Here is a 15,845-nt window from a genome sequence, read left to right on the forward strand (position 1 = left end):
AGTTTCTTCCTTTCTATAGATGATCCAGTTAAAACTGCTGTTAGTTTTACCCAGGAGTCGGCAAACGATGGCCTGCAGGTTAAATTTGGCCCCTTGCCTCTTTGTATGACCTGCAAGCTAAGAATGGTTTTTATTAAACAGTTGAAAAAAAATAAAAAAAAAATTAATATTTCAAGGTATGTGAAAATTACTTAAAATTTAAATTTCACAATACATGAAATATATAATGCATATAACTGGCACAATAAAGTTTTACTAGAACACAGCCATGTTCATGAGTTTATGTATTATCTATGGCTGCTTTGGTTATGGCAGAGTTTAGTATTGTGACAGAGCTGAAAATATCTACTGTCTGGTCCTTCACAGAAAACATTTGATGACCCCTGGCTTAACTTAAAAGATACAATTAAATAAATTCTGCTTTTGTTTAAGAATCATGTTTGTTCACTGGGCTGTTCAGCTCCTACAACTGGGACAATATTCTTGTAGGACTTAATGGCCACAGTATAGTGACAGAATAACGTCCTAGGAAGGTATACTTGAAATAGTCCAGGAAACATACTTTGACCAAGAACGTCCCCATTTTTAGGTACAGATCAAAATAGCCCTGGATCACTTCAAACCTGGCTGATTCCTGTCCTAAGAGTGCCTGTGATGCGATAAACAATTCATGACCGCAGGCCAAACTTGTCAGCTATTCAGATAGCATACACTGATAATTTTGAAAATTAAGAAAAACATAGAAAGTAAGATTGAATGTTGCTCTGGTATCTTACACAGATGAGATTAATCTTAATGAAAGTGTCAAAGCCCACCTGGACGGGTTTCTGCCACAACAGGCCCAGCAAGGTCTGATGGCTTGCCAACACCCGCCTGGTTGATGGCTCGGACACGGAGCACGTAGCTGACACCCTCCTTGAGGCCTTGTACCTAGAAGAAGCAGGAAAAGAAGTGATGGGTGTTCGTGTCATTTGAACAGATGTGCTCTTCCTGTGCACAGACGATTTTGTTGTAGAGCTCAATTTCTCCCATTCGTGGAACTCTATTTCCTGTCCTCACTTAAGGTTACTGGACTAAACTTTTTTTTCAGGTTAAACTTTTCAACATGTACATGTTTTTCTCCACTTCAGGCTTGAAATGTTTCTGAATATAAAACATCCAGGAGAGCGAATCTATATCACAATGGGTATGAGGATTATAGGACATCTCTACTTCTTTAGGCCTATATTGTTTGAATTTTTCATCATAGGCATGTGTCTGTTTTATAATCAGAAAACTCAGTAAGTCTATTTTCACTTTAAAAACTGTGGACAAACTCTGAGATAATTTCCTTACAGAAAATTAACCTCCTGGTTTGTGGGGCACATTCAATCTCAGTGTCAATCTCTCTCCCTCTCTTCTATATTCGCCTTTCTTCTTTTTCTTTCTTCAAATGAGTGAACTTAACCATTCTTTGATATGTTTAAACTCTATCATTGTTTTCTTCCCACCCATATTTTCTAGGCTGTTGGTCCCCTCTGCTTAGCTTCTTATCCTTGTTTTGTTTACCCCGAGTCAAGCCCAACCTCAGCTCTTGGGATCCTTTGCTGCATCAAGTTGAAGATTTGGAAATTATTCTGGCCATAAATATACACCATCACCATCGGATATGTCTGATTTTTTTTTTAATGTTCTTTGGGGATTCTTTAAATCCACAGGTCTTCTGACTCATTTGGATAACCAAATAGCATGCTAAGTTCCTGAACTTCCTTCTCCTTTTTCTCTTCCCCATGAAATGCAACCTTTCTCACCTCCTCAAGGTTTTGGAAGAGGTTAGGGAGCTCACTGGCATATGCTAAGATGAGTTAATGGTGTGTTTCAAGGTCATCTCTCTTGGAGGATATATTTATATTTTTTATGGAGACAGTAAATACCTCAATCCTGGAGAGAAGCTGACAGACAGTATGGACTTTAGTCCACAGTGGCAGGTCAGTGGGAGAGAACTTGTAGAGCATGCATATTCTGAGAATCTTCCAAGGCCCACCCTCTAGGCAGTGGCTTATTCTGGCAACAGGTAGGGCTGCAAACTAAATGCAGTGTGCTGTTTTCTGTATGACTGTGGTGAAGCCACACTTCGTTCTAAGTAATGAGTCAGAATCATATTCCTCACAGCTTCTGAAGCCCTAGATTCAGGGTCTCCAGGTGTCACTGCTGACATAGTAAAAAACATTCTTTTGAGAGATCCATTTGTTACAAGTGAGATTCAGTGGCTTTAGCAGAACAGTCACTGGCAGATAAGTTAGGAATGTGTTTAGTTAGAACACTTTAGAGCAATCTGGAAGGCAAAGATGTGGATAAGGGTGAGGATTAAGTCAAGAGTTGAGTGAACCCATTCCACTAGACTCTGAGAGCTCATGTGAGCACAAGCATGGGAGAGCCCGTGAAGTGAGACAGTACATGACTCAAAGGAATCAGCAGGTAAAGCCTTGCTGGCATGAATGCTGTGAAAATAACACCCTCAAATCAAAAACCATCCTCTAAAATCAATCAATCAATCAGAGGAAGAAACGAGAAAGTCACCTTTCTAAAACTGTGAGTAACCAAAATGTGAGGTGGGTAGTTGGAGGCAAGGAAGAAAAGAAGAGAGAGGAGGGAGCTTGTGGATGTTTTCCAAAGCTATGCTAAGGGATTCAGGTTAAATATAACCAAATTGCTTTAAGCATCAGAAACTTTGCCCAATCCCAACCACTGTCAAATGGAATCTTACCAGGAGCCCAATATAGAAAACAGACCACAACAGAAATGTTGTGTTTTATCTTGCTAACTTTAAAGTTAAGAGTATTAGGGGAACATTTCTTCTTTAAAAAAAAAAAAAAAAAGGTTTCTCAAAATATGAGCACTGTCTTACCCTCAGGTACGTGTTCTTAATAGCTGCCTTATTGAGTCCTCGCCACTGGTCGTCCTTGGCATGGGCCTCCTTCAAGTCTACAAAGTAACCCGTGACGGGAGTCCTTCCCGAGTGGATAGGAGGCTTCCACTGCAGAACCAGGGAGGTTTTCCTGACTTCACTATATTTGACATTGTGTGGGGGTCCTGAAAAATAGAGAGACAGATCATGACATAGATGACAAAATGCAAATACATGTAAATCTAGAACCATATCTGAAGTCTTAAAGCTGAATCCAGTGTTCTTTTGTGAAATCTACTATTTGTGTAGAAATAGGTATTTTGTGGTCATTTTGTATCAAGTTTCCACAATGGCTCTACATCAATCTACTAAGTCCCTTTATGAGCAAGGAGGTTAGAGTCAATTCAAGGTACTCCCCAGAAGCTGGATGAAAACTTGCCTTCAAGGGGTCCTTGGCCTTCTGGTCTTCATCTTTTATAAAAACAGTTTAATTTGGTTGCCAGTTCAGTTTCAAATTATTTTTGGATAGTAATCTGAAACTTCCCCTAACTCTCAAATTAGGATGAAGAAAGCAACTCTATTTGATGGCCTATGAATATAGATAGCAATATTTCTTTTACAGGAAAAAGGAATATGTTATAAAATAGTTCCCTTCTAGAGGGAACTATATGTTTCCCATAAAGCATATATTTCATCTACGAGTAAAAACAAACTATAATTACAGTTTATAAAGAACTTTCACCAAAACAAATACAATCAAGCCTATGGGTTTCAGCTAAACATTGCTAGGTATTTTATATTTATTTATCTCATTCATCCTTAAGACAGCAGAAAACTCAGAGAAGCCAAGTAACTTGACCAACCTGTTCAGGAAGAAAGCCAAATGTCCTCCCTGCCCATGTGCTCTTTGCGTTCTTAGGAATCCAAACTACAAGCGACCTCCCACATCCTTCCATGACCACCAGCTGCTATGTAGGTAATATATTTATTTTCTTTTTTCCTGACCCTTTTTTTTTTAAATAACTGATTTCTAACCAACCAATCAAAATCCCCTGAACTAACTCACAGTGCCCTAAAAGCCAGCTACAAACACAGCCTCCACTATGCTATGCTTTGGCATTTTGCAAATTGATAGCTCAATATTTATGGGGCCCTGTCCCTTGGCTTAAGGTGTCATCCCTGCCTTCAAACAAGGTAAGAGGTTTAAATAACATGGTAATATATTTAAATAATAACATCAATGCCTTATAATAGCATGTCATGTTCTGTTTTACAAAGGACTTTTAAATCATTTTCTTGTGCCATCCTCAGAATCCTGTGAGGCATCCAAACAGGTAGCACTCATCCTGCAATCTCTTTTGCTAACTAAATCTCTTTCAGTCAAAACATCTTCCACAGGCCTGCTCAGAATTTCTTAGTTTCTAGTTACTCATATTTTAACTTTATTCAGGAATTGCAAGAATTTAAAAACAGATCCACTTTTGTGTAGGTGAGAGAAAGAGCTTAAGAAATACCAGCTGGCTTAAAGAAGGTGCATGGAAAGGCAGTATATTTGCCTAATATATTTACTGAAGCTGAGTGAGTGCTTGAACTTCTCTTGGGTTTCTCTTGTAATCTTTTTATTCACACTTGATGGAGAAGTGATGTGAACAGAAGCTCTCTAAGCAAAGGTAAAATGATGGTTCTTCAAGGGCACTAGGGTTTCAAGTAGAGGAAGGGGATGGCATCAGAGACAGGGCTGGATCTAACCAGTATACTCCAGTATGGCCTTGTGTATGTTGAATATTAAACTCAAGTGGGAGAATCAAGTCATCCTGTGGCACTCGGTTGGGTCTGTGAAATTGGTACCGTTGAAAGCAAAATAAAATCACCCACCAAAGACTTTAATGTTGTTGTTTGAAACTTAATGGCTTAGTAAATTTATTTGCATTCAATTTTTTACTTTGTTCAGTGTTATTGCTGTATGTGTTTTAAAAAGTACATATAAAAAAATTAAAAAAAAAAAAAGTACAGGTAAGCGTTTCTACCATTCTCCCCATTTTCTTCCTTGTTCAGTCAACCATTCACTATGGCAACCTCCAAAGGAGAATATTTCCAGCCAGGTTGAGGGACTTTATTGTGATGCAGAGTTGAGACAAAAGTGCAGAGAGAGCAGAAAGACTGGAGAAGTAAGTGGAGGGAAATAGGTGGAGCAAGTCCAGTACTTAAGTCCTGGGCAGGGATGTTAAGGACACCTTCATAATATAACAAAGAGCTAGCAGCAAGGGAGGAGAGAGACAACAAGGAAGAGGAGCCACATTTGCTGAGCTTAGAGAGAGATATTTGGGGGAGGTTGATAAATGGCATGAGAATACATAAGAATTAGGGAGTACAGGAAGAAGTTTTTGAGACATTTTGTTGTGGGATACGAATTAGATGCCCTTCGATGGTCTTTAAGAAGCACAGATAAAAATCAGAATTCCTTTTAAATGATCATGTGGAACTCGGATTTTGTGCTTCTGTTAGTCTTATTCCAAGCAGAGGTATAACTATGATTTACTTGGAATACAAGCACAAGAAATTATAGTCATTTTATGTTGGTATTTATATTTATTATTTATTATATATATTGGCATTTTTATTTAGTAGGATTATAAAAATATCTCAGGTAAACATAAGGGGCCGAGAGAATGCTTTCCTCTTAGAACTATCTATAAGGTACTTAAATTTACTTCCAAGTTGGAGGTTCTTTTGGAAGGAACTCCAATGATTTTCATGGTTTACCTGGAACAGCAATGGTCCACTCTTCACATTTGAAGCATGCACTTACTGCCGAGGGCTCTCCCAACCCGGCGATGTTCATGGCTGCCACTTGGAACTGATACACCATATTTTCCTTCAAGTTGCTAATCTGCAACATGACAATATCTCAGAGAGTGGATGTTGATTCAGGTTCATTTATTTAAGTTGTTCAACATTTTATTTACTTACCCACTGTGTTGGATACACCCTGAAGTGACCCCCAACGAGTCATACCCTTTTGTAATCTATTCCCCTTCAGTGTGGGTGAAGCCTGTGACCTGCTTCCAACCAACAGAATATGGCAAAGGTATTGGAATATCAGTCCTGTGATTGTAGTTCCATCATATGGAAAAGGAGAGGGGATATTATAGATGTAATTAAAGTCCCTAATCAGAGGATTTTTGAGCTTATCAAAAGGGAGATTATCCTGGGTAGGCCTGATTTAATCAGATGAAAACTCTCAAAATGGGGTCTGGGACTTTCATGATGAGAGCACTGTCTTGATGTCCTTGAAGAAGCAAATGCCAGGTTGTGAATGGCCTAGCCACACACAGTTGGAGAAGGGCAGCCTCTAGAAGCAGAGGGCCCCAGACTTACAGCTGAAAGAACTGAATTATGCCAATAACTGTTTCAGCTTGGAGGAGGAACTCAGCTCCAGAGGAGAATAAGCCCAGCTGACATCTTTGTGAGACCTCATGCAGAAAATCCATCTAAGCCATGTCTACACTCCTGACTCATGGACACTGTAATATAATAAATTAACAGAAAATTAAGACTTATATAGATGAAAATTATAAAAATTCTAAGCTAGGAATCAAAATATTCAAAATCTTGTCATTTTTTTTGCTTCTTATTGAGTGACTTAATGTTTTCTATATCCCTCAGAAGAAATTCAGTTGTGGTAAATATATGTGATAAAATAATGAATGTGAAAACATTTGCAAAATAGAAATGATGGAATATATTAGTGTGAAAAAAAATCTATGGACTATACACAATCCTTTGAGCATTAAAAATGCTTAATAATTGGGGGTGCCTAGGTGACTCAGTCAGTTACCTGCTCAACTCTTAATTTCAGGGTCCTGGGATCAAGCCCTGTGTCAGGCTCTGTGCTCAGGGGAGTCTGCTTGTCCTTCTCCCTCTGCCCCTCCCCCACTCATGTGTGCATACTCTCTCTCTCTCAAATAAGTAAATAAAATCTTTTTTAAAAATGCTTTAAAAAAATGCTCAATAAATGGAGGCATTGATGTAACCAGCTGAGTTAACAAAGCTTACCTATTGTATGACTTAAAACAAGGCAAAACAAGTATGTATCTATGATCCAGTCTACACCTGATTTGATCATGAAGTCATAAGTTCATCTGCAAGAGGTCTTGTCATGCCAGTTATTTAGGATATAAGGTGAATATAATGGCTACATGTTATGGTAACAGAATAATACAAACTCCATTTTTTATTCATACATACATGCACACACATTCCCTTTAAGAAGGAAAGATCTTTTTAAATAAGAAGAAACCATCATGTAGATAACTTGGATCTAAAAGTACTTTATTCAGGTACTAAGTCTGTTTTGGGCCTCCATTAGTATGACTAAACTTTCTAGTTTTCCTGGGTCCTGGTTTAAGGATACAGGCAGTTATAGTGTTGAAACTAGGAGAGTCCTAGGCAAATGGGAAAAGTTGGTCATTCTGGGCTTAGGTGAAATATTGTAGCATGGGACTTCTATTTCTGGCAATGGTGAACTAGGCTATAGAGATTGTCTTGCTAAAAAATTCAAAATACTAGATAAAAATATCTTTTAAAAATCTTTTCAAAAGCATCAAACTAGTGTCACTATGTTACAGAATTATCAGGACAGAATAAAGGGAAATACGGAACCAAAAAAAAAAAGGAAAGAAATTGGAACATAGAAGTGGATTTTACCTTGGGGATAGTGGCCAATAAAGAAAAATTTGACCTTTCATTTTGTTTATCAAGCAGAAGAACACAGAAATCAAAACCTAGAGCCAACCTAAAAAGGGGGATAATAAAAGAGAGCCCTCTACAGTTAAGATGGAACCCTAAAAGGTCTTTACTCTTTGGGAGTAAAGTTGAGTTATAAATAAACCTGCCTTTATACAGTACAAATTCATATTGCTTGATTGTCCAAAAAATTAAAGCCTTGTATTTAAGAAAAAAAAAACCTGAACAGGTGGTATCCCCAGGCACCTTGCAGAAGCAAATACAAATCCTCTACAGAGAAAGATGCCTTCATCCTAAAGCTCAAATTATTCATGAAAATATTTTAATGACAATGAGCAGCACACAATCAAGGATAACCAAACATAGGAAATAAGACATCATGAGCCAGCCTACAAAACTAATGATAACAGATACAGACCTACAAAGATATTAGATAATAGAATCATCAGAGATGAGAAAAATAGCTATACTTACTATGTTTTAAAAATAAAATACAAACTTAAAATATCTGCAGGACTAATCCTGAAACTAATATTATGGTATATGTTAACTAAGTAGAATTTAAATAAAAACTTGGAATCTTAAAAAAATAAATAAGGGGGCGTCTGGGTGGCTCAGTGGGTTAAGCTTCTGCCTTTGGCTCAGGTCATGATCTCAGGGTCCTGGGATCGAGCCCCGCATCGGGCTCTGTGCTCAGCATGGAACCTGCTTCCTCCTCTCTCTCTGCCTGCCTCTCTGCCTACTTGTGATCTCTGTCTGTCAAATAAAAAAATAATATTAAAAAAATAATAAAATAAAATAAATAAGATAAAATATCTTTAGGAGATAGCAAACTATAAAATACTTTGTAAAATGTAACCTTAAAAAGGGAAAAATACAATAAGAGAAAAATAGTGGATGTGTTTAACAGGAAATCAGATGCAAAAGAAAAGCAAATTTGTAAACTAATGGAAAGTTATAAGAAATTACACAGACCACAGTTCAAAAAGATGCAAGGATGAAAGAGAGCAGAGTGATTAAAAGACGTGGAAGACAGAATGAAAATGTTAAATACATGTTAACTAGAGTTTCAAGAGGAGAGGGGAGAGAAACTAATGTAATCTAGACAAATCTAAATAATTATTGACTAGAAAACGATAACAATATTTTTGAATTAAAAATTGACTTAAAAGCACACATACAATAACATACAATGGGAATAGAATAAATGGCTTAGAATACCTAAGGCCCTATTTTTCTCAGACAAGAGTAAAACAATAGAATAAATTCAGACTGCTAATTTGCTCACTGTAATTTCTGCAGTAACCACCAAAAACAAACACAGAAACCCAGAATCTATACCTTTCAAGGTAGTGTAGAGGGAAAAGGGAATGGCTGAAGGAAAAAAAAATGACTATTCCAAAGTAGTCAAGTTAGGATAGAAACTGAAACAGAACAGGCAGGACAAATAGAAAGTACAAAATAAAGATGATTGTTTTTTCAAAAAAAAAGTAGTAATAACATTAAATGCTCTAGTTAAATGACAAAGACTCTCAGGTAGGAAAAATATCTGACTCTATGTTATTTTTAAGAAACATATAGGTGCACCTGGGTGGCTCAGTGGGTTGGGACTCAGCCTTCGGCTCTGGTCGTGAGATTGAGCCCCGCATCGGGTCCTGGAATTGAGCCCCGCATCGGGCTCTCTGCCCAGCAGGGAGCATGCTTCCCCCTCTCTCTCTGCCTGCCTCTCTGCCTGCCTCTCTGCCTACTTGTGATCTCTGTCAAATAAATAAATAAAATCTTAAAAAATTTTTTAAAAATAAAAAAAGAAATATATATATAAAGCATAAAGTTAAAGATAGATAGAAAATTATATACCATGCAAACACCAACCAAAAGAGAATTGATAAATTTATATCAATAACAGATAATATAGATTGAAGGGAAATATATTGTTAGTAATACAGAAAGTCGCTTTGTATGCATCTAATAACACCCCTTCAAAATATATAAAGCAACATTTTAATTGGATGAATTTTATGATATGCTAATTGTATCTCAATAAAGTAAGATTACCCTGCAATTTTCCTTTCCAGTACTGTCCTTGTCAGGTATTTGTACCAAATTAACTCTAGTCTCAGGGTAATTTCATTCATAAACATAGAAGCAAAAATACTAAACAACAATAAGCAAAAAAAAAAAATCCAGTAATATATAGACAGAGTATACATAATGTCTAGCTTAGATTTATGGCTGGAAGGCAAGGTTATTTCAACATTAGATAGTTACTGGAATATACCACATTAAAACTAAAGGGAAAAAATCATATAACCATCTCAATAGATTCAGAAAAAAATATTTCATCATTTTAACTAATTCTTTTTTTTTCATTTTAACTAATTCTTAACTAGAAACAGAAGGAAACTTACTTTAGCTATCTATCAAACACTGATAGTAAATATAATACTTAATGGTGAAATGGTGAAATGCTTTCCTTTAAGATAAAGATCAAATCAAGAATGACCAGGACCACCACATCTATCAATATTTTATCAAAAATTTTAAGCAAAAAGTTAAGAAAATGAAGCAAAAAATATAAAATTTGGAAATGAAGAAGTGAACTGTCATTTATAGATGATATGATGATTTACAGAGAATCAAAAAGAGCTCTTAGGTAACTTATAGAAACAATAAGAAAATTTAGCAAAAACCTATATAAAAATGATGTATATTTCTCTATCCCAGCAATAACAAAATGATATAAAAACATACTATTTAGGGGCACCTGGGTGGCTCAGTGGGTTAAGCCTCTGCCTTGGGCTCAGGTCATAATCTCAGGATCCTGGGATTGAGCCCCACATCAGGCTCTCTGCTCAGTGGGGAGCCTGCTTCCCCGCTCTCTCTGCCTGCCTCTCTGCCTACTTGTGATCTCTGTCTGCCAAATAAATAAATAAAATCTTAAAAAAAACCAAACATACTATTTAAACACTGAAAATATGTAATACCTATAAAAAATAATAAATGATATGCAAAACTTCTATAGAGAATTATAAAACTTTATTGAGAAACTTTAAAGACCAAAATAAATGGAGAGAAATATCATGTTCATATATTAGAATATTTAATATTTTAAAGATGTTATTTATTGCTCAATTTATTTATGGATTCAATGCAATCCCAATCAGAATTCTCAAATGTTTTAGTTTAATTTTGTTTATTGTGTTTGCTCTTGCTTGTCTTATTTTTTGGTAGAACATGGTAACCTAATTATATAATTTATATCAAAATACAAAGGGCTAAAAGTAGCCTTGGAATAAAAAAATAAATTGAGATAACTTGATCTACCAGTTATCAAATGTTCTATGAGATGGTAATGATTAAATTAATGTGATATTGGTCCAGTGGTAGACAAACAGCAGTGGAACAAAACAGAAAACACAGAAGCAGACAAGTACATCAAAGAAACTTAATACATGATACAGATAGCCTAGCCCAATAGTAGAAAAAGGACAAACTTTTCAACAGATGGGACAACTGGGTGTTCCTACAGGGGGAAAATTAATGTTGACCTTTACTTTACATCACACACAAAATTTATAGGTGAAGTAATGACTTTAATGTGAGTGGCAAACCAGAGCTTTTAGAAGAAAATCTAGTACAATATCCCCATGACTTTGGATGGCAAAGGCATCTCTTTAAAAAAAAAGGGGGGCGGGCAGAGCAATCACTAGTGGCACGGCAAATGTCGTTAAGTCTGGGAATCATGAATTTGGTATTAAAATTAGTGTTGTTACCATAAGGAGAAGAAAATACTATCCAATGAGCAAGAAAGATAGACACAACTTCCACAGCTACCAAAGGTTTTAAGCTCAGAATATATAAAGAACTTCACAAGTCAGTAAGAAAATCTTTTAGAAAAATGGGCAAAAACTTTGTACAGGCATGTTATAAATGGAGATTTCAAAATGGAGTATGTATATATAGCAAAAGATATTCAGACTCATTTGACACCCAGATTGTCAAAACTGAAAATGTGTGATACCAAGTGTTAGAGGGATGTGTAACAATTGGGAGTTCTCATACTCCTATCTACTAAAATTGAAGATAAACAGATTCTCTGGCCCAGCAATTCTACTTCTAGGTAATAACCTAGAGAAACTAGTGCATATATGTGCCAGCAGACATGTACAAAAATGTTCATAGGTACACTGTTTGATATAGCTATCAATGTGAAAATGCCCAAATTATCAATCAATAACTGAATGGAAAAGTGTGTTATGAGACTCTCATACAACAGAATATCATACAATAATGAAGTCATAGCTACACACCAACATGGAATAATCTTAAAAATACAATTTTGTTTTATGTATTCTTGTTTTATTTTTTATGTGTTCAGTATGTTTGTGATATTTCATAAATTTTAAGCATTAGATTTAAGAACTGTGGCATTGAGTTTGGGAAAGCTTCATTCACCCAGCCTTACCCTGCTCTTGTCCTCACAGTATGTGGTTCTGGAAATATAAAGGGAGGTGACTTTCCTCTCGCTGACAACACTCCAAAGAGGGGAGCCATAGTTATGGCAATAGTGAGACCCTTCAAGTACTCTGAGATGGACAAAGCAGTGAAGAAAAGAAATTGTGGGTAGACACATGTGGCCTACTCCTTTGTGATGACACTATGGTAGGGGACACCTCACAAGTGAGCTGAGGCTGGGCGTCAGACCCATGCCATTATTCTTTATGATTTGAACACTAAAAGTTAAAATGCAGTCATTTGGATCCTGGGACCCTTGCTGCTAGCAGCATATTGATTAGAGAAATTTTGTAAGTTTTGAAATAAACATTTATTTTTACCAGAAGTAAACATTTTATAGTAAATATTCTAGGAAGTTATTATGTTTATATGTATGAATCAGAAAATACCAATCCTTCCTGATCAGTCAGATTACTTCTATTTACCTTGGTATATTTCTGACAAAAGTCATGTAGACAATGGACACTGGAGAAATGATATGAATCATTTACAAGGTGCTGAGCGTGGGTGTGGGTGTGCATGTATGTGCAAGTGAGCATGTCATCATATATATGACACCACACTACAGAAGGTCATTTACCTTATATGCCTCATCACTGACAGCTTTGATGTTGGCTTCTCTCCATCTTCCTGGTACTCCGTCAATTACCTCACGATAGTTCACATAATAGCCAGTAATTTCAGCCCCTCCAGTCTTATCTGGTTGCTTCCATCCAAGAACCATCGAGTCACGAAAACTTTCAAGACAAGTGATGTCACAGGGTGGAGAGGGTGCAGCTGTTGCAATATGAGTAGCAAGTGAGTAGACAGAAATGCATTTATGATTTTATGCACATTAAGCTTGTTTCATTTGTGCCACATGGGAGGGCACTAGGGTCATGCAGTATAAAACTAAAATGTGAGACAGATCCGTAACGTGGCACCCAGCTTGGCGTATGAGAAAAAGAAAAAAACAGTGAAAAGTGTACTGTAATTATTATTCCAAAGATAAAAAGGAACTGCCCCCCTACTTCCACAGAAGAATAATTTTTGAAATACTAAAAGTAAAATGGTGCAATATTCTGAAAAATGATTCTGTTCCCCATAAGAAGAAATATTTTTCCCTAGATATATATTTTGTTTCTTTACGTGGTTTTGTTTTTATTTGCTCCTTGAAGAAAATGAAGTATGTATATCAATTTCTGCCTCAATGTGCTTACGGAGAATTTCCATATTATTTCCAAATGGTTAGCATTTCACCATTCAGGCATACATACCCTTGTGAGACTTTATGACTAAACAAGTTCTATCTACACACAGAAAAAAAATTTTATTTGGAGCTCAGCTAAATGCCATCTTTAAAATAAAGAACAAAAAACAGGCACAATCTGCCATATGATATTTTTCTTTTAGTATATAATACCTTTTGCTGCATTATTTTTAACCTGATGTTGGACTATTATTCATGTAGTACAAAATACTATATAGCTGTCACTGTGTTTATTAGTTCCTAACCAGAAAAACATTTGGAGGATGTTTTAAAAGTCTCTCTTCATTTATGTGGCTTCTGATCAACTTTTTACCCAACTACTAAATTATAGTTTTTGATAAAGAAAGAGAGGGTCAGATGGTGGAAAGAAACCCATCTAGATATGCAATAACATCATAGAGTTTTCTGAATATTTATTTGGATTACAGGGGAAAAAAGAACTATTTATTTTTATTCAAAAGAGTCTTAAAAGAATAAAGATTTTAAAAATGAAATACATTTTTTTCTCTCTCCCCCTCATAAACCTCCTTCATTCTTTATATTAAAAAAAAAAACAAAACTTTCTCTCTCTCTCTCTCTCTCTCTCACTCTTCCTATTACAGAGCAATATTAAATGTCAACTCTCGAATGAGTATCTCATCTTGAGCTGAGGGGACAAGAAAGTTTTAAAAAAATGGAAGTGACAGAAGTTGGGATGGAGTATCAGTATATGCTTATCATTTCATTTTTATTTGATAAGAAAACACTGTCACCTAAAATATAAAAGCCACAAGTACCAAATATCCTAATAAGAAAATTTTGAGCTTGCTGGGAATGTGATTCATACAGCACAGAATTTAGCTTTATGTGATTATGATACTCTGTTAAACTCTTCATGGCACCTCAAAGAGATAATGTTACTCATATTTATTTGAGTTAAATATGAAGGATAACTTGAAAACCTGAAGATGAACAACAGAAGTTAATAACTATGATCCTGACGAAATGTGACTTCTTTGTAAAATATTTTTCCTATACCTGTATTAAACATGAATATTTCAAAGGACCCTATATAGGCTGTGATTATCAAATTCTTCCAGCTCTCAGTTCTGCTTTTCTTAGCAAAATAAGGCCAGAGTTGTGTCTGCCAGGGAAACCAAAAAGGACTCTATAACCAAAATACTTTAAATATTCTATTGTCATTAAGCACAGTGAAGTAAATACAAAAGCCAAACTCATATAAAATTACTTTTACAATTCATTAGACAAAAGTATTGCAAATGGACAGCTGAAAACATGTCGAATGAAGAATAAACATAGATGAAAGTGAACACAGATGGAAGAACGTGATCTAGACAATGAGGTGAGGACACTGATGGAGACAGATAGAACAGTTGTAGTTTTTCGACTCTCACCTATGTCCTTCTTCTTTTTCAGAGGGTCAGACTTACTTTTCCCCTTAATATCTGCCTTCTGTGGTGATGGGGTAAGCTCTTCCTGAACTGTTTCACTTACTTTACTCACTTCTGTTTGGCCCAAGTTGTGAGCACTACTGGGTAGTGAAGGTTTGTTAAGTTTGCTACCAAGCAAAGCATCTTTCTTAAAGGTTGGCTGGGAGGCTCCATGCATGCCTCCCCTGGAGTCTGTTAGTCCACCAGGTGTATCATTCAGTTCAGGCCACACATCTGGAGAAACTCCTCCCCCTACAATCGCCAGATAACAACAGAAACACTTTAAGCCCAGACACAGTACAAATTGCTCTTACTTAACAGAACAAAGGGGAAAACAGGACCATAAGCAGAACAAAAGTAATCTTAGTTTAACAGGAATCACTCAGACTGGCAAGAAATATGGATACGTTTCTCATAATTTACACCAAGGAAACAGCTCAACTTCTCCATATTCTGGGAAAAGAAGAAATGAGAACAGAAAACCACGAACAGAACAGGAACCATTTTGATTTGCAGAACCCAAGTATATTTAAGAAAAAAGCAAATCTCCGACGTTTTTTGAAAGAAATTAAGGCTTATTATTCAACAGACTGAGGGGAGGAAAAGATCATAAAGTACACAAGACTTACATTAAAGATCCTGATTTTATAACAGTTAGAATTACATACATTATCGAACAATTAATGGCCTGTACCTCCCAACCTCAAAAACAAAATGTTCACGGGACGCCTGGGTGGCTCAGTTGGTTAAGCAGCTGCCTTTGGCTCAGGTCATGATCCCAGCGTCCTGGGATCGAGTCCCGCATCGGGCTCCTTGTTCGGCAGGGAGCCTGCTTCTTCCTCTGCCTCTGCCTGCCACTCTGTCTGCCTGTGCTTGCTCTCTCTCTCTCTGACAAATAAATAAACAAAATCTTAAAAAAAAAAGTTCACTATTATTCATATTATAGAGACTATTAAAAAGTAATACAGCATGCTAACTGAAGATAACTGGTACGAAATAACTTTCCCTTCAAATATGG

At 36.3% G+C, this 15,845-nt stretch overlaps 1 protein-coding gene across 3 annotated transcripts in view; it reads right to left on the reverse strand.

Annotated features, from left to right (window-relative positions):
• The window catches only part of MYOM1 (myomesin 1), a 151,900-nt gene that overhangs the window by 41,796 nt on the left and 94,259 nt on the right, over window positions 1-15,845 (reverse strand). For 2 of the 3 annotated variants that reach the window (XM_047696346.1, XM_047696345.1), the window contains 4 exons: window positions 12,729-12,925; window positions 5,651-5,777; window positions 2,888-3,072; window positions 816-930 (listed from right to left, as the gene is read on the reverse strand). In XM_047696346.1, the coding sequence (XP_047552302.1) occupies window positions 816-930; window positions 2,888-3,072; window positions 5,651-5,777; window positions 12,729-12,925 (624 nt within the window). Of the gene's footprint in view, window positions 1-815; window positions 931-2,887; window positions 3,073-5,650; window positions 5,778-12,728; window positions 12,926-14,791; window positions 15,080-15,845 lie in introns of all 3 variants that reach the window. The other variant, XM_047696348.1, reaches the window with a different exon arrangement.

The sequence above is a fragment of the Lutra lutra genome, chromosome 12, assembly GCF_902655055.1.
Source record: "Lutra lutra chromosome 12, mLutLut1.2, whole genome shotgun sequence".
In the NCBI taxonomy this organism is placed as follows: domain Eukaryota; kingdom Metazoa; phylum Chordata; class Mammalia; order Carnivora; family Mustelidae; genus Lutra; species Lutra lutra.